We start from the raw sequence: 22523 nt of genomic DNA, 5'->3' as shown, positions 1-22523 counted from the left end.
ACGTATTTTCCTGGGCTAAAATCCAACCTACTACGCGTCTAGGCTACGGTAACGTTGCTGAATAAAAAATTGTGAGGTCCTCCACACGAGTACAAAAAAATCCATCAAATTTGGGTTACACGATAAATCACGAAAATTTTAAGGTTATCTATTCACCTAAATAGATGGGTATTGCACTAACGAAAAATTAAGATTGGAACCACCACACAGAAAGTGTTAGGGGGTGGAGGGGTGGGGGGGAAGACGAACAAAATGACTGCGCTTTACTGGCTGAACGCTTCGAATCTGCAACAAATCTACTAAACGAGAGTAGCTACACGCTCCTGGAGTGTTGCTGCGCGGTGTGGGATGTTTACCAGTTACGAGAGGAGAACATCGAAAAAAAAAAAATCGAAGGAGGCCAGCATGTATTTATTGTATCATCGCCGAAGAGCGGAGACAGTGTAAAAGATACGATACACTAATTGGTGTGTAAATTTCATTTGCTCATGTGCTATTGGAGAATGGAACTGTCGAAAAACAGTTGGACGTGGTCTTGCCAAGCACTTACGTGAGAATTGCCGAATACTAATGTATAATATGAATAATGTTGCTGCGCTCAACTCGGAGGTTGCCAGGTGAGGAGATTTCCCTGTGTATGGGACTACTTTGGAGGAGAGGTGACAGCGTAATATTTTCTTATCACCGGACTTTTTGCCACTGCCCTGCGTTAGATATTAAATGAGTCCACTTTGTCTTAAGGGATGTGGGGGCAAGACGACATCGTTGGCGCCTCGTCGATGGGTACTTCAGTTGCCTTCCGAAAGAAGACCACGCTTTCACTCCATGCCCATCCATACCGAAACAAGTATGCAATTGCCTACACGCGTACACACTTTGTCACAGCCGGTTTAAGTTCCAAGCGACACAAGCCGCAGCTTAGGGTGTCCCAAACCGGGAAGGGAGACAGAGGCAGAATGTATCACAATTAGTAGCGGCCGCTTCGAGTGTCACGCTGAGAGGGGTATCAAGGAGTCCAAGTGGAAGATTTGTACAGACTGCGTATCACAAATTGACACAGGTGAAAGTGTACGAGGAAAAATGGTTGGAGGGGATGGGTGCCGAACGATAACTCGCTTCTGTTGGAAAATGTTATAGAACCGGCCTCGCTTTCTGTTCGCCATTATTCCCACTGACAGGTTGGAGTACTACCACCACTTCGTTACTACGAAATTAATAAAATAAAAACAAATTTCTCAGTTGTGGATGTTCGCATCGTCAAATTCACTGACGAAAGAAACCCGCAGCACCAAAACCTAATTAATGTAAACGAAATTTCGGGAATACATTGGTGTAGCTAACACATTTAAGTGATTAACATTGCAAGAGGGCAGATACATGTAAGCGCGAGATAAGCCATTGCAAATGTGAAACGCCGGTACATTAATAACCGATGTAACCGCCAGAATATTGAACGTAAGAATACAAACGAGCATATATTGTGTCGTACTGGTGCCGGATGTCAGTTTGTGGGACGGAGATCCACGCCTGCTGCACTTGGTTGATCACAATATAGGAACTGTTAATGCTGGTTGTGGATGACGCTTGAGGAGTAGTTCGATGATGTCGCGTATGTGCTCGATTGGAGACAGATTTGGTGATCTAGCAAGCCAAGGTAGCACGTCGACAGTCTATAGAGCACGTTGGGTTACGTGGGCGAGCATTGTCCTGCTGGAAAACGCCCCTTGGGCACTGTTCAGGAATGTCCAGACCATAATTCCAGGTGTGGGTCCAGTGTGTGTAGCACGCACACAGGTTGGTTGCAGGCCGTCGGCTGGCCTATTCCTAATCAACACACGGTCATCACTGACACCGCGGCAGAACCAGAAAATACGACAGACCTCCAACTTACCCTCCAACGAGTTCACGCTCGAAATCAATGAAGCCGCAAAATACGATGGTTTTGGGTCAATGTAATGAACTCTACTCGGCGTCTGGCCCGGAGCTGTCAAAGTAACCGATCTGAAACAGTTGGTTGCGCGGCCGCGGTGGTCTCGCGGTTCTAGGCGCGCAGTCCGGAACCGTGCGACTGCTACGGTCGCAGGTTCGAATCCTGCCTCGGGCATGTATGTGTGTGATGTCCTTAGGTTAGTTAGGTTTAAGTAGTTCTAAGTTCTAGGGGACTAATGATCACAGTAGTTGAGTCCCATAGTGCTCAGAGCCATTCGAACAGTTGGTGGTGCCAACTGCTCGTCAGTTTGCTGATGCAGATGCAGTACGATGCACCACAGCCATACGCCGAACACTGTCTCTCCTCTGGGTGTTGCCACGTGGCCGTGATGAGTCTTACATTCTCGTGAGCACCGCTACCAGGTATCCTGTACAGTGGCTCATTCCTGCCAAGTGTTTGTGCAATGTCGCAGAAGGAACATCCGGCTCCTCGTAGCCATATTACATGACCTCGCTCAAACTCAGTGAGATGACGATAATAGTGTCTTTGTCGCCTTAAAGGCACTCTTGACTAACATCGACTGACCACGACCAATCTAAAAGGTAACTGAAGCTCGTGACCGTTACAGTGTCTATTTAAAAAAAAAAAAAAAAAAGCACACCTGATTTGCATCCTCACAGTGGTGCTACTAGCGCGAAATCTGACTAGGTATAATCTTTCCGATGTACAAACACGTCTACCAATTTCAACTTATGTCGCACCATTCCTTCTTGGTGCTGCAATTTTTTTTCCGTCAGTGTATTTCTTTACTAATAAAGTATAACACAACAACCGGAAAAACTGCTTTATGCGCTAGCTGGCGCAAGAGAACAATGACGGAGCTGCAGTGAGCCTTGGATAATCTGCGGCGGCGGCTTCCGCATAGCCAGCTTTGCAGCACGGGCCGACGGCTGCCGCCTCGGCCTCAATTTGTTGAAGGCACGCCACTCCCTGGCCACAAGTTCACAGGCGCTTAACCTCCGACCCGGTCACTTAACGGGTGCTGTTTAAGCCCATCGGTCATATCGGTAATGTGTGTGGGAAGCGCCAGCACTCCGCTATCCCTTCTTCCGAGCACACCTGCCACCGCTCCGTAATCGGAATTCCACAATCTTAGAAATCCAGTCTCGAGCATTACGTTCACTTCCAATACTTACGAAAACGATTAGCGGTGTAACTATTCTGTGTAGCGCACTACGGAGACTCGGGCAATGGATTTAAATAATGACGATTTTGCAGTTCACGGCATATCTTCGGATTTGAGAGCGTAGTTCATCGCGGCGACATTTTTCCATAAACGTTTCTCGGTTTCCTTGCAGCGTCAGAATCGTTTGTATACTCAAGCTTTCGACAACTTGTTCTACCGTTGTCGTCAGGAGTTGTCTGTTGTAATCAGAGGCAGTGCGGTACTTTCATTAGTGTATTTGGTCGAATTATATCTCGAGCACGTGACGAGGTCAAGGAACTTCCATCTGCTAGCAGAGATAACGTCGAGCCTGTGATGGAGGAACATCACTAGTGATGTTGATTACATTACGTGGTGCGTAACTCAGCTTATTTCTCTGTAGCCTTTCAGCTTCTAGTGAGCGTTACCACGCACCACTAATTGAGTAATTGCTGTACCGATTAAGCTCGCTGCACTTTCTGATCTCAACGAATTATCTGATGATAGAATTCCAATCGGATATGACTTTCGTTTCGTGTTCGTTTTTGAGGACATGTTCCGCAACTGAAGATTTGTCGGTACCGCTATCTTTTATGTGGCGTCGATGTTCTGTGCAGGGTTCTGAAATAGTAAGTATGGAATGACCGATCTAACAGCAACTGTATTCACTGGGCGCAGTATCTCTAATTTTCTCGGGCAATGTACAAAACTACGTGGTTTAACATCAGTACAGGCCGTCTTTCTGGTCGCACGATCGAATACAGCTTTTAATTTTGTGTGTCTCGTTAGAAAAACCCATGTGGGTGTGGAAGAACATTGGTTGGGCGCTAGTACTGCACGTCACTGGCATTACTTGTGGTGCCTCAATGAGACACTGCGCACAATCAAAATATGTTGGCCAGTACAGCGGCGCGCCCGGCTCTTACGCACATTCACAAAGCGCGGTGTACTGCGACTTGCGTCGAATCCTTATGCAGCTGCGGCCGAGCCCAACATACTGATTCACCGGGCAGACTTTTATAGTGTTGTCACTTACAGGCAGCTTTCTGCCTTGTCCCCTTTAAGGACTGATGCACAGGTTACGATTTGTGCAACCACCAATTGCGACACTTCCAACATACTTTGTGATTTCAGTTCCGAAACTGTCCCTTCGATTTTCTTTGCGTGGCTATTTGTATACGGTCCTATTTAGCTCCCGCCCGTGACCACGCCGTATTACACTGGCTGTAGAGTCGTCTACTATTGTGTCGACTTACGAACAGTGAAGTGTTACGGAAAATCGACTAGGAAGGATTTAGTCATAAAAGGCAACTTAACTTGAATGTCTTTTCGGGATTAAAACGTTATTATCGCTGTATACAACAGTACCCCACAGGTTTACCAATGATTTGTGCCTTCTTGCAGAGTGTGTGTGTGTGTGTGTGTGTGTGTGTGTGTGTGTGTGTGTGTGTGTGTGTGTGAATTCCTTTTGGTCAGTTTATAGCCGTTATCAGTGAATGTTCTTTGGCAGGCCTCAGTATACTCCAACACCGTGGCTAGAGTCAGTCGACATATATGTTTTCTGGGTATGGTACCGCGTCATATTGTATAAAACTACCGCTGCCGGAGAAAAACCAACGTTTAGGCCACGGTTGCAGAGGCTTTCTTCTGGGTATACTGGTAGACCCAGAAAACTTTTATGTCGATGTAGTACTTCGTTTCTTCACTTGACATCGTCTATTACTTCGATCACATCAATCCAATTCGTGGACCGCTGGCCAATTTCTCTTCAGTACTGTACGGTCAATATTACTAATCGGACTTTCTTCGGCAACTCTTGTATACGCTCCTTAGTGTATCTAGTGCAGTATTTCTCTAACATCACGTATGGAAGTTATTTTTTTCTTTCTTTCGAAGGACAGCCGTTAAAAGCAGAACTCGTTAGCAAACCTGCATCTCTAGTCGGCAATGGTAGCGCCTCACTGCTTGGCTTTGTCCGTCCGCGATGCGATTCACTTAATGCTACAGACTTGCTCATTGTTGAGGCGCTGCACAGTTTCGGGCGGCTTTATATTCAGCAGTGGTTTAACTAGGGTAAGTGGCATCCAAAACAAATTTCCGTTTTTGTACCCTCCCCGCTATGAAGACACCACCCAATTTAGTGTTTAATCCAAATCGCAGCTTAGCCTCTTCATTCATTTATAGGCTCAACATCAAGCGGGCAGTGAAATAAAACGTGCACATTTCGCCATTTGATGTTTTTTTTATGATACAATTCAATAAGGGAAAAAAATAGCACTATTTCTTTTCTGCTCTTTCATTGCCTATCAAATGGAAGGCCGTTACTAACGAAAAAACAAAAAAAAACTATATCCTTTACATTTTCATTCCGTTGCACGAGAGTGACTGAATGTAGTAGCTGAAAACAAGAAACGAGCAGACAGAGAGAGTTCTTAGGGACTCGTTGCTCAACCCAATCCACATCTCTTCATAATTTCCTTTAATACATACTGATCCCCTGATTCCATTCACGTCCATTGTGCATTCCGACAACTTGGGCAACTCCAGCAGGACAATGCGACACTCCACACGTCAAGAATTGCCTCCAGGAACACTCTTCTGAGTTTAAACACGTCCGCGGGCTACCAAACTCCGCAGACATGAACATTATTGAGCATATCTGGGGTGCCTTGCAACGTGCTGTTCAGAAGATATCTCCACCCCCTCAGGATTCATGGTGTCAATTCCCTCCAGCACTACTTCAGACATTAATCGAGTGTATGTTCTCGCGGGGGCCCTACACGATATTAGGCAGGTGTACCAGTCTGTTTGGCCCTTCAGAGTATTTGCTTGTCCCTGTGCCCCAGCGTACGCAGCCCCGGAGTCACCGCGGTGACGCCACGATCTGTCTACGCACACGAATTGTGATGGCGCGGACATGTGGCAGAGTCGCTATACTCACCCCCATGGCAATAAATTTAGCAACCAACACAGCGGCGACACGCCCTTTCGTCGCCCGTGCCAGCTGCGATTTGCAGTCACGAGTGGCGCTCCGGAGCGATTCCACTCTCGTGTCAAATGTCGTACCGTACGGTTTGACCGATAATGAAACTGAATGTAATGACAGCTATTACTTATGAGAGTTTTTAACTTCCAGACGTAGCTGAAAGCATTAAACAAGTTTATCTGATAAAGCCAGTTCTTATCCAAAACTTTACATTTCAGCTCTCGTCATAAGTAAAGCACCTAACCGTCATCTGGAACAACGTTGCAAAGTACAATTTTATACGTACGAATTTTTAGTGAATTCAGTTACTATTCTGAAAGAAGACGGAAGTGTGTTTCACGAATTAACTGGAAAGACGATTGTTAATAAACCTTGGAGATGATTGTTGTGATTGTAATCAACTGTTTGTTCTATTTCCTATTACTGTATTGGCGCATAAACGCCTGGAAAATGTTCCGTCACAAATCGGAATAAACTTATTATTAGTACCTAAATTTATATGTTAACACAGCAAATGCGCACTGTGCCGATTTTCGTCCCCTTAAAAACCTGCTGTAGAGTATTCTTCGCTCATTTGTAACCACAGCCCGTGACTCCGACTTAATTACATGTGTGTGTAAGCTGGACGGATCGTCTGTCACGAAACACAAAGGGTCGTTACACCCGGAAATGGAACAGATTAAGATGATGGCGTTCTTGTTGCAAAGCTCCTCCAGTGCTACGAAATGCTTGTCTACTGACGACGAGTCCATATTCACCCATCTCCACTAGTACAAATATTTTCATCTGCGAGTGTTAACATCTAAAATAAATACCATAAAATAAAAGGGCGTATTTTGCTAAGGCATCCTGAACCTACAAATGCCATTATTTTTTGTGTGTTTACCGTCCAATCAACCAATGTAGTTTTTTGGGTTACACAGTGCCTAGAGAAGTATTTGGTCTTATTATACAGTGTGTTCGTTTTTTTTTTTCTGAATGGATATCCTTCACTTCGCCAAACACAATATAAAAATATTTTTTTGACAGCCTGCAAATATTCTTGAAATGGTCGGAATACGTGATTAATATGTTATATTTCTTCTCCGTCTGCAATTACAATGAGACGTTCCAGTACCTCCTTCACTACTGAACATCTAAGAGTTAAAAAATATGAAGTGCATCGCAGTTTGAGCCTGCGCCTCCTGGCAACAGCACGCCATTTCGACATGCACTGCGCCTCAGAGCGACCCAAGTTGAGATGTAACAGGCGTAGCCAAGTCCATCAGGTAGCCGCCTCACTGAACTAGATGGACGGCCGTATACAGCAGCGCACGGTCCACTAATCTCCAACACATGTACAAGTATTTCCACGCGATCAAGTCGGTGCACGGTCGACTGACTGACGGATCCCAGTGAATGACACTGGTCAGACTTCATCGGTACGAACAAGCGCTTGTTGCTGCTTATGTTTTGTACTTAAGTACCAACTCCGACCGTAGAGAAGCTTAGAAGTGTTGTGAATGAGAACAGGCCACTACACTGACGCAAATGAAACGACCCCTATGCCGACGGCGGTCCTCTACCTGCCAAATTTCGCAGACAACAGTACAGATTCGTAAAAGAAATGCTTCATCTGTTCAGTTAACAACATATGCAAGTAATACAGCGAGCTCTCCTATATTACACACTTTTAGCAAACTCTTTTCTAATACAGCTCAGGAATATTATTGTTAAGAGCAACACTGTGTGGTTTTCTTCTTTCGAGACCGTGAAATGTGAGTGCAGCTTACATCAATGTTACAACCAGACGTTCTTCATGTTGTACAGTTTCCCTAAAATTCTGCCATTTTGTAATTGCGTGCTGCGTATCTGTTAGGGTATACGGAAACGTTTCCATGTTCATCCTGTAGTACTTGAAAAATTTTCCTGTGTATTTCTTCAGTTATTTGTTGTTGTTGTTTTGGTCTTCAGCCCTGAGACTGGTTTGATGCAGCTCTCCATGCTACTCTATCCTGTGTAAGCTTCTTCATCTCACAGTACCTACTGCAGCCTACATCCTTCTGAATCTGCTCAGTAAGTGATGAAATTCTCCTAGTTTGCTTCATTCGCTAACAATGGGAACTCTCCATCGTACCCACCGCCCCCTCCCCCCCCCCCCCCCCGTCAGATTTAATTAACGGTAAAATGGCCCAATGTATTTCCCGTCAAAAACTGAACACAGTTCTGGCATCAAAACAGAAAGAAAGCGTACCGAACTGTGAAAAAAGAAGCAAAATAGAAATTGTGAGCGGCCTAAGATAACACGGCGTCGTAGTTGTGTGGTCGTAGTGTTAGACTGCAAAGCAGGAGATCCGTGTTCAAATCTCCTTCGTGTCCCATTTGTTTCACAAATTATGAACTTTACGTTCGATCATTGACGTGTCTGTTATCCTTCTGTAGTCTTGCCAATCATTTGTAGAATATCAGTCATCTGGTAATAACATATTACCGTCGCGAGTAAATGTGATGAATAGCGAAAGCAGGAAAAAGCCGCATAGACCTCTCACACAAATGAAAACAACAAATAAATATTTGTGAACTACGTTACAACAAAGGAACTCATGAGGCAAAACTTCCAAAACGGAACGGAACGGTCATAACATGTGGTACTTGTGTGAACAAAGAGGAGGTACGTACGACTGGAGGTCCTTACACCTCGCTGTGGCAAACAACCGTTACACCACGATGTAGACACAAATTTTAATATAGCGAACAGACACGTCAATGACCGCACCGACAGTTCATAATTTTGTGGAAAAAATGGGGTACGATAATCGAACCCGGACCTTTCCATTCGCACGCCAACACCGTGACCACATAACTACAACCCTGTCGATGATCAAATCCGCTCGTGTTGTACGTCTCGGGCTCTGAGCGTTCGCTGTTTCGACTGTTTCTTTTTTCGCAGCTCATTACACCTTCTTCCTGCTTTCGTGATCGATCCACGTCCAATTTTTCACGCGCTATCCACTGAGTCATCTTACCACTAAATCTGAGAAGGGTGGGGGCGGTGGGGAGTTTCCTCGTTACAGGACTGATCCAGAACTCCCTTCGCCTTAGTCTGGTTCTTTGCCTGGTCAGGCACGCATTCGCTAGAAAGTACAAATTACTTGGTTCAAAAAAGCACTTCAGTTGCTTAACCATTGACTGACTGCGGACGACATTAGAGCTGTGGGTACTCACCAGTGTAGCCGGGCGCGCACGTGCAGGAGTAGGACTCGAGGCTCCGCAGGCTGCAGGTGCCGCCGTTGAGGCAGGGGTCGGAGTCGCACGAGTTGGCCACCGGGATCTCGCACAGCGACGCCGAGTAGCCGATGGGGCACGTGCACGTGAACGTGGGCGACGCGGACGGCGACGTGCGCACGTGGCACGAGCCGCCGTTCTGGCAGCGCGGCCCGGGGCCCGTGTGGCACGGGTTCGCGTGCTGGCAGTACTCGCCCACGTACATCGACGTGCAGCTGCGCACACAAAGTTCACCATCACACGCTGCAGGGGGCAAGGCGGGGCATAAAGAAGGAGGACAATGAGGCCTTACTAATGTTTTATGTTGGTTGTGTTCCACAGCTTTCACAAACTTTAGATATGACATCATGTAACACCGTAGACTACTGATAAAAGTCGTCTTTTAAACACCAGTTTCGAGCACAGTTTAGGTTAGCAGCAAGAGTTGCATTGGACTATAAATAATTTTGCGGCGCTTTTTTCAGGTCGTGTTATTAGAATCTAGCTCTTCCTCTTAATCCAAACTGAGCTGGAGAATTGTCGTTGGCCGAAATAGGTCCCTTATTAAAGAATACTTTTGACAGCAGTTTATGGTGTTACATAAAGACATTTCTTGAGGCCTTGATGGTTTAACAAGCCGACTCTGTTCGAAGTAAGAGTAACTGCTCACTTGGAGGACGGTATAGGACAAGACTCGGGCTTCTTCGAGGGTGTGGACATGAGGTGAAGCACAGCAGTAACACAATGCTGACAACGACAGACTAGGGTCGGCGCCGAACTTTTCACGCATACTCATTTATTTTACACTACCAAACACTAAGTCACCAGAATGACAACCAACACAAACATAAACGCGACTAAGAATCATCGCGTAACATAAAAATTATCAACAAAATAATTAAAGCTCTAAATATCTATACTACTTGGAACCAAAATAAGTCACAAGACTGATCGCGTGTTTTATATCGTGCACAACGATAAATGTATGAAAATAAAGATACATCAGCCCCGATGAAATGTTTAGGTGTCATTAGTTATCACTGAGGGCACTCACGTTTCTTCTTTCACAAACGAACTGCTCTGGATTCGACGGTACACAGCCCTACCCGGAAGAGAACATTTTCTCGACCACATTATTGATCGATCAGGGGCAAATGCGGAAATCTTTAAGATGAGTTGCGCCCTAACAACGCGTGCAAGGGTTCAATCGTGACTTAACTGTGCGTTGTTTGTGCCTTAACTCTTGCCTCAGCAGTCCACTGGTGGCAGTCTCACACGTGTGACAACGCTCCACACATTACGACGCAGCCTTAGGTAAGGGCTCATTCCACAGGGAACGACGATGACTCATTTGCATGGCCGACGAGCTTTATTTTTTTAAAAAGTGGGCTCGCTACCGCTCTTTCACGAACATGATAAACAACAGACACTGCTTCGTCAGTACACAAAACATATTTTCGTAAAAGAGTAGGAACGATGAGACATTTTTATTTACTATTTATTTTTTATCGTGCACTTGATTACCCAGAAGCAAAAGCAAACCGTAGAACTGCTGCTACAACCACATAAAATAAGAGCAGAAAAATTACGTAATTATTTAACAAAATCATTTACGACAAAAACTGATTTTACGAAAGTCTTAGATTAAATCTAATTCTAAATGAAAACTATCTGAATCCAGGTATCAGCTGGCAGTATAATAAATTTACCAATGCATAATAGTCTCATGTTCTGGTTATCCGTGATGCATGCTGCCGATTCCTAGACGCGCTGCTTGTCATTATGTACCACATAAATTTTTGTTTCTATTCTTGCTCTCTAATAGTGATAAATGTTTATAGCAAAGGCGGATGATTACGCCGTCTGTAAACTGCTTGTAAATGTGTTAAGACGCCGACAGAAGTGGCGGAATGGTACAGGGCGAAGCACGGGCAAGAGGACGTACGAGCAGATAGGGTTCAGTGGCTCGCTACAGAGGTCAGAAACAGCATAAGCCACAGAGCTGCGAGCCTACCATTACGGTGGGGGCCACCGCAAGATGGCGGCCATTACGCAGCTAATTGAGTTTAAGGCCTGGCCACCATCTTGTCATTATCCCGCGCTGTGCTGTAATTTCAAAACGAACCGCTAATGGAATCCTGAATACGGCGACTCTTCCTGACTTGCACAAATCGTCAAGGATCCCAAGGCAGCACTCCCCCGATTCCATTATTGCCTAATGGGTCGGGGCGGACCAAAGATACCATTCCACTCTCCCCGTTCCGCTCCACAGCGGCGCACTTTACCTTAACCTGCATCTGGATGCCAAACATGAAGCCAAATTTCTCAAAACCTGCACTAATCGTGGAATAATTACGCTCTTACTAAAATGAATCACCTTTGACCATTTCATATTTAATGCTCAAAGCCAAATAAATTATTTTCTTACGTATAACTTATACCTTTCTCGTAAATTACATATTAACGAAACTACGAATGGCTAAAAATGCGAACTACTGCTACTGTCGCTGCTACAAATAACTTTGTCCAGAAACAGAATAAAACATGTATCAAGCAAATGTTCTCTAGCTATCTCGTCCACAGACCGTCCGACTGCCTAAACAAAGCGCAGTTTCAGACACGCCGTGTCGTCCAAAGATAGCGCACAGAAACTTCATACGATGCGAATGAGGTGGGATGGAGCAGGCGAACCAATGACGAAGGGAAACATTACAGAACGACATAGGGAAACATAGACCGATACAGTCTTTTGATCCCGTCAACGCACTCGTATATGAAGAACATGGCGTAGAGATATTTTTAAGCAACCACTGAACGAATGGAACTAAATCGCGGTCGTTTTAAAACACATTTACATCGCCTGGGACTCACCGACAATTCTCTTTACACTTGTGGAGAAGAATATAATATTAGGATGTCCGGAAAGAGACATGATAGATCGTACACTACATCAACTGAGTGCGTTACCCCTCTTTTGGGAACAACAGGGTTAGGGTGTATATACTAATACACATAGGTCTCATGGAATTAGAGGTGTCCGTATAATCAGTAACAAAGAATCCCGCTACCTAGAGGACGAACCCCAACTGCCCAGCACATTAGATGACTTATCGAACACATGAAGTGTATTTAGACACATTTATTTAGTTACAAATAACACACCTTTTGCTGTAACTATAATTTAAATTTTGTATATAGACAAGGGTTTGCATACACGCCAATATAAAAATTATAGTTCTTTCTATATAAACGGATTCAAATTTCCACATACAGGGTGTTTCACAGACAATATGACACACTTCTAGAGGTTGTAGAGGGGACATAGTAGATAGGAACCCGTGTCCGTAAACGTCATCCAATGACGCGACATAGCGTCAAAGTTTTAGGCGCTGGAGCCTGTAAATGGTTGTGTAAACATGTTAATTCTGTGATGCTGTTAAAACTTTCTAGGATGATGGTGAAGGATAAATGTGTCAATTTGAGGTAAGAGCCCCTCTATCAGAAACGAACGCGTCGAAAGTTACAAGTGAAAATCATTCTGACACCTCTGACAGTGGAACACGTGCATCGGTACTGCTGTGCATATTGGCTACGTAATATTCAGAGGTGGTATTATGGACCAACACAAGAAAACATATCAGTAAACATAGGCACTAAACTGCATGCCTGAGGAGCTATGAGCACTTGTTGATCTGCGCTAGAGTGAAACACATCTCCTGTATTGAGCAAGTGTGGTCATAGCTCTTGAGGTGTTCTTAAGGTGTGCGTTTCAGAACCCATGCTTACTAGACATTTTTCCTTGTTTTGGTCCATACTACCATCCCTGAAAGTTGTATACTTTACAATTTTAGCAACAACAGTATTGGTACATGAATTCCACTGTCAGAGGTATCAGAACGGTTTACGATTATTAACTTTTGACTCGTTCGTTTCCGGTACTGGGATCCTTACCTCTTATCCTTCTCCATGATCCTAGAAAGATGGTAACATCATCACGGAATCAGCCTGTAAGTATGTACACACACACACACACACACACACACACACACACACACACACACACACACACACACACACACACAACCATGCGGCGGGGCCTGTAAATTTGATGCTTCATAGCGTCGTTGATTGAAGTTTCCGGACATGGGTTCCTATGTAAAACTTTATCTACTAAGTCCCCTCTACAACCTCTAGAAGTGTGTAACATGAATTGGGAAACGCCCTGTAGATAAGTCAAAACTGACAGTTGTTACTAATACATACAAACTATGGTTGGTTGCATGGTCATGAAACAAAAACCTAATAAATAAATAAAATAAAAGCAGGCGGATATTAACCGACACGATTGCCTTTCACGTAATTTTGTTCCTTACGAAAACATATACAGGAGTAGACTAAGTCTTTTTTTAAAGAACACCTTGTATTTTTTATTCGGTAATCCATTTCCTCTCCTCAAAACCTGGTCGAAAACGTATCACAGTGTACAGTTCACGTAATCACGAGGTTACTAAATCGTAATACAAAACTAGTTTTCAATCTCTGGGTACAGTGCAGATACTCTAGGTGCTACAGTTGTGCTGTACTACTCGCATTGTAAATAAGAAAAAAATATTTCAATTACTCTTCTGTTTTCCGTATATGAGTAGCATTTCTATTTTGTCTTAGTTCGTGTACACTGTACTCTCATAAAAAATCTTCATCTGAGGACGGCTGATTGAATGTCACATGCGCATTTTTCTTGCGTTTCCATTTGTTAACCGTCAACTACAGCAAGAGGACGAGTTTCGGTGTTCTAGTACAGGAGAGTCAAAATTAATTCGGACGGTCCAGGTAAATACGACACGTTGAATAATACACCCACTTCTGTGCAGTAAATGGACGAGGGTACCACTGTCTGCCTCCTTTATGCAGCACGGAACGACGGAAAAATTACCGACTGTGTGCCTCCATACGTGTATCTCTCATGGTCCCTACACGAGATACACGACGGAGAAGCAGAGCCATAAAAGTTTTGCCAGACGCCTCCCCACTTTTTCGCCAAGCATTTCCATGTAAGTCCCTCAGCTACGCTTCAGAGGCCGCAGCCTTCACTTAAAAACCGACGGCAGTTGCGTTTGCGTGAAATTCTCAGTGTTAAAGAGAGAATTAACACTGCGTGAAATAATCGCAAAAATCAACCTGGCATGTGCGACGAATGTATCCGTTAGGACAGTGTGGTGAAATTTGGCGTTAATGGGCTATGGCATCAGATGACCGACGCGAGTACCTTTACTAAGCACGACATCGCCTGGGCTGGTCACCGTATCGATTGGACCCAAGACGATTGGAAAGCCGTGGCCTGGTCAGACGAGACACGATTTCAGTTGGGAAGAGCTGATGGTATGGCTGAAGAGTGGCGCAGTCCCCACGAAGCCAGAGGAAGACCGCACTGCAGTTCCTTCTCTAAATCCTCGCACAAATGAAAAAATGGCTGACATCGAAATAAGTGTCCAAGGAATAGAAAAGTAACTGAAATCACTCAAAGAGGAAAGTCCACTGGTCCTGACGGAATACCAATTCGATTCTACACAGAGCACGCGAAAGAACTTGCCCCCCTTCTAACAGCCGTGCACCGCAAGTCTCTAGAGGAACGGAGGGTTCCAAATGATTGGAAAAGAGCACAGGTAGTCCCAGTCTTCAAAACGGGTCGTCGAGCAGATGCGCAAAACTATAGACCTATATCTCTAACGTCGATCTGTTTTAGAGTTTTAGGACATGTTTTTTGCTCGAGTATCATGTCGTTTTTGGAAACCCAGAATCTACTCTGTAGGAATTAACATGGATTCCGGAAACAGCGATCGTGTGAGACACAACTCGCTTTATTTGTTCATGAGTCCCAGAAATTATTAGATACAGGCTCCCAGGTAGATGCTATTTTCCTAGACTTCCGGAAGGCGTTCGATACTGTTCCACACTGTCGCCTGATAAACAAACTAAGAGCCTACGGAATATCAGACCAGCTGTGTGGCTGGATTGAAGAGTTTTTAGCAAACAGAACACAGCATGTTGTTATCAATGGAGAGACGTCTACAGACGTTAAAGTAACCTCTGGCGTGCCACAGGGGAGTGTTATGAGACCATTGCCTTTCACAATATATATAAATGACCTAGTAGATGGTGTCGGAAGATCCATGCGGCTTTTCGCGGATGATGCTGTGTATACAGAGAAGTTGCAGCATTAGAACATTGTAGCGAAATGCAGGAAGATCTGCAGCGGATAGGCACTTGGTGCAGGGAGTGGCAACTGACCCTCAACATAGGCAAATGTAATTTGTATTGCGAATACATAGAAAGAAGTATCGTTTATTGTATGATTATACGATAGCGGAACAAACACTGGTAGCAGTTACTTCTGTAAAATATCTGGGAGTATGCAATGCGGAACGATTTGAAGTGGAATGCTCATATAAAATTAATTGTTGGTAAGGCAGGTACCAGGTTGAGATACATTGGGGGAGTCCTTAGAAAATGTAGTCCATCAACAAAGGAGGTGGCTTACAGTGTGGGATCCGTACCAGATCGGGTTGACGGAGGAGATAGAGAAGATCCAAAGAAGAGCGGCGCGTTTCGTCACAGGGTTATTTGGTAACGGTGATAGCGTTACGGATATGTTTAGCAAACTCGAGTGGCAGAGTCTGCAAGAGAGACGCTCTGCATCGCGGTGTAGCTTGCTCGCCAGGTTTCGAGAGGGTGCGTTTCTGGATGAGTTATCGAATATATTGCTTCCCCCTACTTATACCTCCCGTGGAGATCACGAATGTAAAATTAGAGAGATTAGAGCGCGCACGGAGCCTTTCAGACAATCGTTCTTCCCGCGAACCATACGCGACTGGAACAGAAAAGGGAGGTAATGACAGTGGCACGTAAAGTGCCCTCCGCCACACACCGTTGGGTGGCTTGCGGAGTATGAATGTAGATGTAGAAGCCACGGACCCAAGTTGTCAACAAGGCACTGCGCAAGCTGGTGGTGGCTCCATAGTGGTGTGGGCTGTGTTTACATGAAATGGACTCCGCCTCTTGTCCAACTGAACCGATTACTGAGTGGAGGTTATTTTCAGCTACTTTTGAGACCGTTTGCAGTCATTCACGGATTTCATTTTCCCAAACAACGATGGATTTTTTACTGATGACATTGCGCAATGCTACAGGGTCACAATTGTATGCGACTCGTCTGAAGAACATTTTCGACAATTCGAGCGAATAGTTCGGTCAGCCACTGAACATTTATGGGACACAATCTGGAGGTGAGATGGTGCACAAAATCATACACCGGCATCACTTAAAAATACGGTTCAAATGGCTCTGAGCACTATGGGACTTCTGAGGTCATCAGTCCCCTAGAACTTAGAACTACTTAAACCTAACTAACCTAAGGACATCACTCACATCCATGCCCGAGGCAGGATTCGAACCTGCGACCGTAGCTGTTGCGCGGTTCCAGACTGTAGCGCCCGGAACCCCGGAAGGCGCATCACTTTCACAATTCTGGCTTAATATTTTCTGCAGGCGACTTCCAACGATTTGTGGAGTCCACGCCACGACAAGCTGCTGCACTACGGGAGGTTCGACACGATAACCAGGAGGTATCCCACGACTGTCATGTCAGTGTAGGATTCCTGAGGTTGGCGAGCATTGAAAACAAGTCAACGCACATTTTAATCTTTCTTTGTGCAATTCCAAAACTGATAGTCTCCCGAAAAGCTGAAAATGATTTGCAACAAACTGGATCGAAACATTTCTTTCGATCAAGGAAGAGATCAACTACCAATAATATCCTGGATCTTTCTGAACTTGCCGACTTTTCCCTGAGAATTCCCAATGTTCCGAGCTTTCCTGACAAGTGACCACCGGAGTGGTGTATCGAGACCAAAGTTTGCAGAGAGAGTGCGAGGACTCGGCGTTAGTTGTTGACGACGAGATTGTGCGAGGCTGCAGATTTGGGCGATTATCCAATAAGGGAGGCGCTGCGACTGAGCGGACGCCGGCGCAGCACGCCAAGGCCGTGCCCGCTGGCCGCCCAATTACGGGCAATTGAACGCGCAAATTCTGCTCCCGAACTCACGCTGCGTCGCTGTTGGAGCTCTCCTTAGCACGACGCCACAACATCCGCGGTACACACAGTCACATTTTCTTCGCTACTCAAAGGCCGCGGTAGTCTCGTACAGCGCACACTACTGGACAAAGTGAACTCTGGCCCAGCCGCAGCTGTCACTAATTTGGACACGTCACCAGCTGCTATCCAGTTAAAAGTAGTGACAAATGTGAGATGGAAAATGGGTTTTCTCTGTCGATTCAAAACGGGAACACACGAGTAAGTCGACGGTGTACGAAATTCAGAAGGAAGGAAAGAGTCTAGCCTCCCGTCGACATAGAGGTCGCGAACGGATCACACTGTCAAACTGGGAAAACACAGGGAAGGAAATGAACTGTGTACTCCTCGAAGAAACCATGCCTTGACCCATGTTTTAGAGTAACCACGAAGAAGCTTAAGTCAGCTGTCCAGAATGCTACTCGGTTTGGTGCTGAGGAGTGGAATACAAGTATCTAACCCAGAAAATACGCACAATAGTGCTACTACTTACGAATGTCAGCAAGTAATTGTACTTCAAACTTGGCGAAGAAACAGCCGGAAAAAATTATTCTATTTAGGGGATCCGTGTTTAGAAAGTCCCAGACTGAACGGTGATCATTTGTGAAAGACAAAATATAGGTGCTAAGAAGGCACCCGTCGTAATATATTTAGACAGTATGATAAATTATACGACCAGAGGTTTGTTTATACCAGATCCGTGCAATGACTACATTGCGTTATAAATGCCTGAAAACTGTCAGTTCACGAAAGTATCATCAAAAAATAGGATGATCAACGTATAATCGTTTTTAAACGTATAGCGCTCTGAAAGCTCTCCACTTTCTTCTTTTATTTACATTCCACCACACTTCCATACAGGGAACTTTTAAGTTTTTTTGTGTGTGTAAACAGAGATTATAGGAGAGTATATCGAAAAGTAATAATGCCTCGTAATTAATGAAAACTTTGAAAATGAACATATAACGGCGGATTTACTACCGTTTATAGCCTCAATTGTCCTCTGTACAACTTAACCGTTCGACGTGGTCACCAGCATTTGTGCACATTTGCCGTCGTTGAATCCAGGCATCAAAACAAGGTTGGAAAAATTCACGGTTTTGCTTCTTGACCGATTTTTATGAAAATGATTTTGAAGCTGCTATTTGTGGACTGCTAACGCGTCTGGCTCCTCGAATCAGTTCATCGGCACATTGTCCGCCCCCGGTAGCAGAATGGTCGCCGGCACGGTAGCTCAGCGTGTTCGGTCAGAGGGTTAGCAGCCCTCTGTATTAAAAAGACTCAGTTAATCGATCAACAACGAACTTAAACGGATGTCTTACGACGTCGGCCATGGCAAATGCGACGAACGAAAACTAACAAAATGCGATTGGAAAAAAAGAAAATGTCGGCGTGACGGATTGTCAATCCTCTGGGCCAGGGCTCGATTCCCGGCTGGGCCGGGGAATTTTTTTCCGCCCGGGGACTGGGTGTTGTGCTGTCATCATCATCATCATCATCATCATCCTATCATCATCGTCGACTGCAGGTCGCCGAAGGGGAGTCGAATTGAAAGACCGGCACCGGCGGACGGTCTGCTCGACGGGGGGCCGGCCCTAGCCATACGATTAAATAAATAAAATCAGAACGTTCTAGACCAGGGGTCTCCAACTATTTAGTCCGCGGGCCACTAGGTAGAGCCAAGATCTACCTAGTGGAATTAAAGCACCCTAGCACTCCATGATCACCGTAATGTAAGGCTACAGAAAAGATGAAATCGCAAAAATCTAATGTTGTGGGAATAGCTAGCACTGAAACGAACTACGATTTTTATTTAATTACATGATTTTTGTTGGTGGACGCACCTGATCGAAATTCTGGCGTATTTTATTCTGGCGAATTTCACCGACAAAAAAGTATGTCACTGCACATTCTTCACGAAAGCGTCCTGCAAAGTTAACGAAATCTCAAAATCATTTTTAGCAACACTATTACTGCAAGACGTATTTTACAACGTAATCAAAAGAAAGTGAAACCTCGCTTAAGAAGTATCTTCCGTAATGACTGATTACTAAGGCTAGTCCATTTGAAAGACTTGCACCAGACTGGTGAGTAGAATAAAATGCAAAGAATTTTTTTACTTTAAATGTTTACGCCAAACTAGTCTGTTAAGCGTTCTTTTTTTCACTATCGCACGTCTGTTCATTGTGGATAGCCACAAGTTTAACCATGACATTCCGATTTGTAAAGATAGAGCTCCGACAATGTAGCGTTGTATTGGTCGCGATAGGCCTCGAAACTCAATTGTTGGCAGTATAGGTACCACCTCAAATATTTGGCGGGTATGTCGGGGCAGCTAACGCGGGCCGGTTTGCCGGCCCTCGCGGGTCGGTTTCGGCCCGCGGGCCGTAGTTTGGAGACCCCTGCTCTAGGCTGCCACCTGTGGCACGTTGTCGGCGGATCGCTGAGCGGTTTCTTTGTTTCCAAACTATTTCACCAAACGCCGCACATAGATAATCTCGATTATAGCGCCCCTGCACACTTTCCTCATGGATGAGGTTAAAACAACTTGACAATCATGGGCCCAACAGCAAAACCTGAATTTTTCCAGACTGGTCTTGATGTCTGGGTTCAACAACGATGCAAATGTGTACAGATTCATGGTGGCTATGTTGAACGTTTGTGTCGTGTAAAGGACTGTTCAGGACTGTACTAGTTTCACACACTGAGGGAGGGAGGGAGGGAAGGTTTCGAACAAAATGTTATGCCCCAATACTATAAATGGCAATGGCAGATCTGTAATTGTTTGGGCTGCAGTGCAATGGAACCCCAATAGTACCGCTAGCCAGTAGGTGAATGTAACAGCTTTCTAACACGACTATGGACACACATGATCGTCTTCTGCCGTGAAGGCGACCGCTGAGCCTCAGAGCGAGACGAAAGTACGAATTGTGCATTGTGTGCACTAACCCCTTTATCCCTTTCTTTCACCCCGTATGTTAGTGGTGGGATATCTTGTCCAGTAGTTCAGGTGCCGTCCGTATCCACGCGATGGTACTTCGCTTCGCCGTAGTTCTACTACTACCTTTAATATATATATAGTAAGCGTATGGCATTGTCGGCCGGGAGGCCCAATTCGGCGAACTTCGGCCGCCATGTGCAAGTCTTATTTCAGTAGACGCCACATTGGGTGATTGCGTGCAGGTGATGAGGATGAAATGGAAATGATGATGACACCGCAACACCCAGGCCACGAACGGAGAAAATCTCCAACTCGAGCACTCTAGACACACTACAGTCATCTACCCTAACAGTTCAAGGATAATCTCACACACATCTCTCGAAGTAACGGAGTATAGCTGAACTAAATACTATCGATTTCGTCGGCTGCAGCATCACTACCGGATTTTCATATAAAGTTATCACAATATCATGAATCTTTCATTCAGCACCGAAGTGACTGTTTTTACACATACTGGCAGATTACAACTGTGTACCATACCGGGAACCAAACTATCTCGCCTGTTATGAGGACAGATCGTAAATCGGCCCTGTCTAGCTTCTACTGTCAGTAAAAAGCAAGGTTCCGGAGTAGGATCTCGGTCAGACAACAAAGTTTCATGCAGCATCACGTTTAGGGACAGCGTGATAGAATTATTTGTGGGCACGTCACGAAGGCCTTTAGCAGCCAGCATCGCGTTTAGGTTTAACAGGGGACCAGATGCTCCACGCCCTGTTTTGTATGTATTACGCAAATTGAACTCACAATTTTAGACTGAAGCAGTACAAAAGCTCAAAAAGAGTTCGCCCAGATAGCGTTGATGGCGATTACAGCTGGCTGCCACGCTTCGTTGCAAGCCCGACACGCGACGCCTCACAGATAAGCCAATTGATGGAACTCATTTTATTGCTACAAGTGCATCATAAAGTGGATCCCGGGAGGGAGGGAGGGAGGGAGGGAGGGAGGGAGGGAGGGAGGGAGGGAGGGAGGGAGGGAGGGAGGGAGGGAGAGAGAGAGAGAGAGAGAGAGAGAGAGAGACAGACATATTGTCGGCTCGTGATTTTGATAAGGTGCACTGATGGAGATATGCACAAACTTTGTCTCAATAGCTGTTACTCTTCAGAAAGGAGATGTAACTCAGCTATCATTTAGCAGCGTCACTAATTCGTAACTGACGAGGTAAAATTATAGATATATGATGCCTATTCTAGAATTCTGTTATCCACAAGCGCCAACTAAAAGCACAGCAAATACAAAGCACATACATTTGACGAAGCACCACGACATACAAACAGGTAACATGCACTGTCTCCCAGAACTGCCGTCGAGTGCATTATATTCAGTTCACGTGCAGCAACTGATTGCGAACCACCTCAGCAGTTTAACCCTATGACCCGGACTGCATTATTCTCACAACACTTTCCAGAGGGACACGTGTCACAGACGTTCGCAGAAGAGCCCTAGGGGCACAACAAGGAGATTCGTGGGTAGTATCCTTTCGAACGAAAAGTTTCTAGGTGGTTCGGACAACAAGGAAATTTGACAGTGCAGCGTTCAAGATCGTCAGACTGCGTTCAAATAACATTCGAAAACTTAAGTGTCCAGCGAGGTGAGGCTAATGGCAAACCTTCAGTAAGATAAAGTTAGTTTCGATTGTCCCCAGTCGCTCCTTATAGGAGAGTAAGACTTAGTACTGGTAGCCTGCTGTTTCCACCTCCTTCCTTTCAGTACCATATCTAACCCTACAAACTCAACCACGAGGCTCAGGTAGCACATCTACAGGTCTTCGAAGCGTCATATACGCGACAAGACTTAGGGACCCTGCAATGAGAGCAATACGGTCTGGTTTGGTATGTTATTTATCTCTGACACCAACAGAAAGGACGAACTTTCGTGTGTTTAGATTTACTTATCTACATTTTATAAGGAAACCACTGAAAGCATTCGTTCCGATTATTTCGGTGAAACCTGCGCCACGACTGCTTGACCTAAAAACCTTAACAAACCCGATTTCTTAATTATAGATACACTTCATTAACTCGACGGGTGTTT

General features: G+C 45.1%; 1 protein-coding gene across 2 annotated transcripts in view; it reads right to left on the bottom strand.

Moving 5' to 3' along the window:
- Nucleotides 1-22523, bottom strand: part of LOC126297713 (neurogenic locus Notch protein) — a 349521-nt gene that overhangs the window by 132504 nt on the left and 194494 nt on the right. For both annotated transcript variants that reach the window (XM_049988844.1, XM_049988845.1), the window contains exon 3: nt 9325-9599. In XM_049988844.1, the coding sequence (XP_049844801.1) occupies nt 9325-9599 (275 nt within the window). The remainder of the gene's footprint in view (nt 1-9324; nt 9600-22523) is intronic.

The sequence above is a fragment of the Schistocerca gregaria genome, chromosome X (genome assembly GCF_023897955.1).
Source record: "Schistocerca gregaria isolate iqSchGreg1 chromosome X, iqSchGreg1.2, whole genome shotgun sequence".
Taxonomy (NCBI): domain Eukaryota; kingdom Metazoa; phylum Arthropoda; class Insecta; order Orthoptera; family Acrididae; genus Schistocerca; species Schistocerca gregaria.
This window is presented reverse-complemented; position numbering and strand designations above follow the sequence as displayed.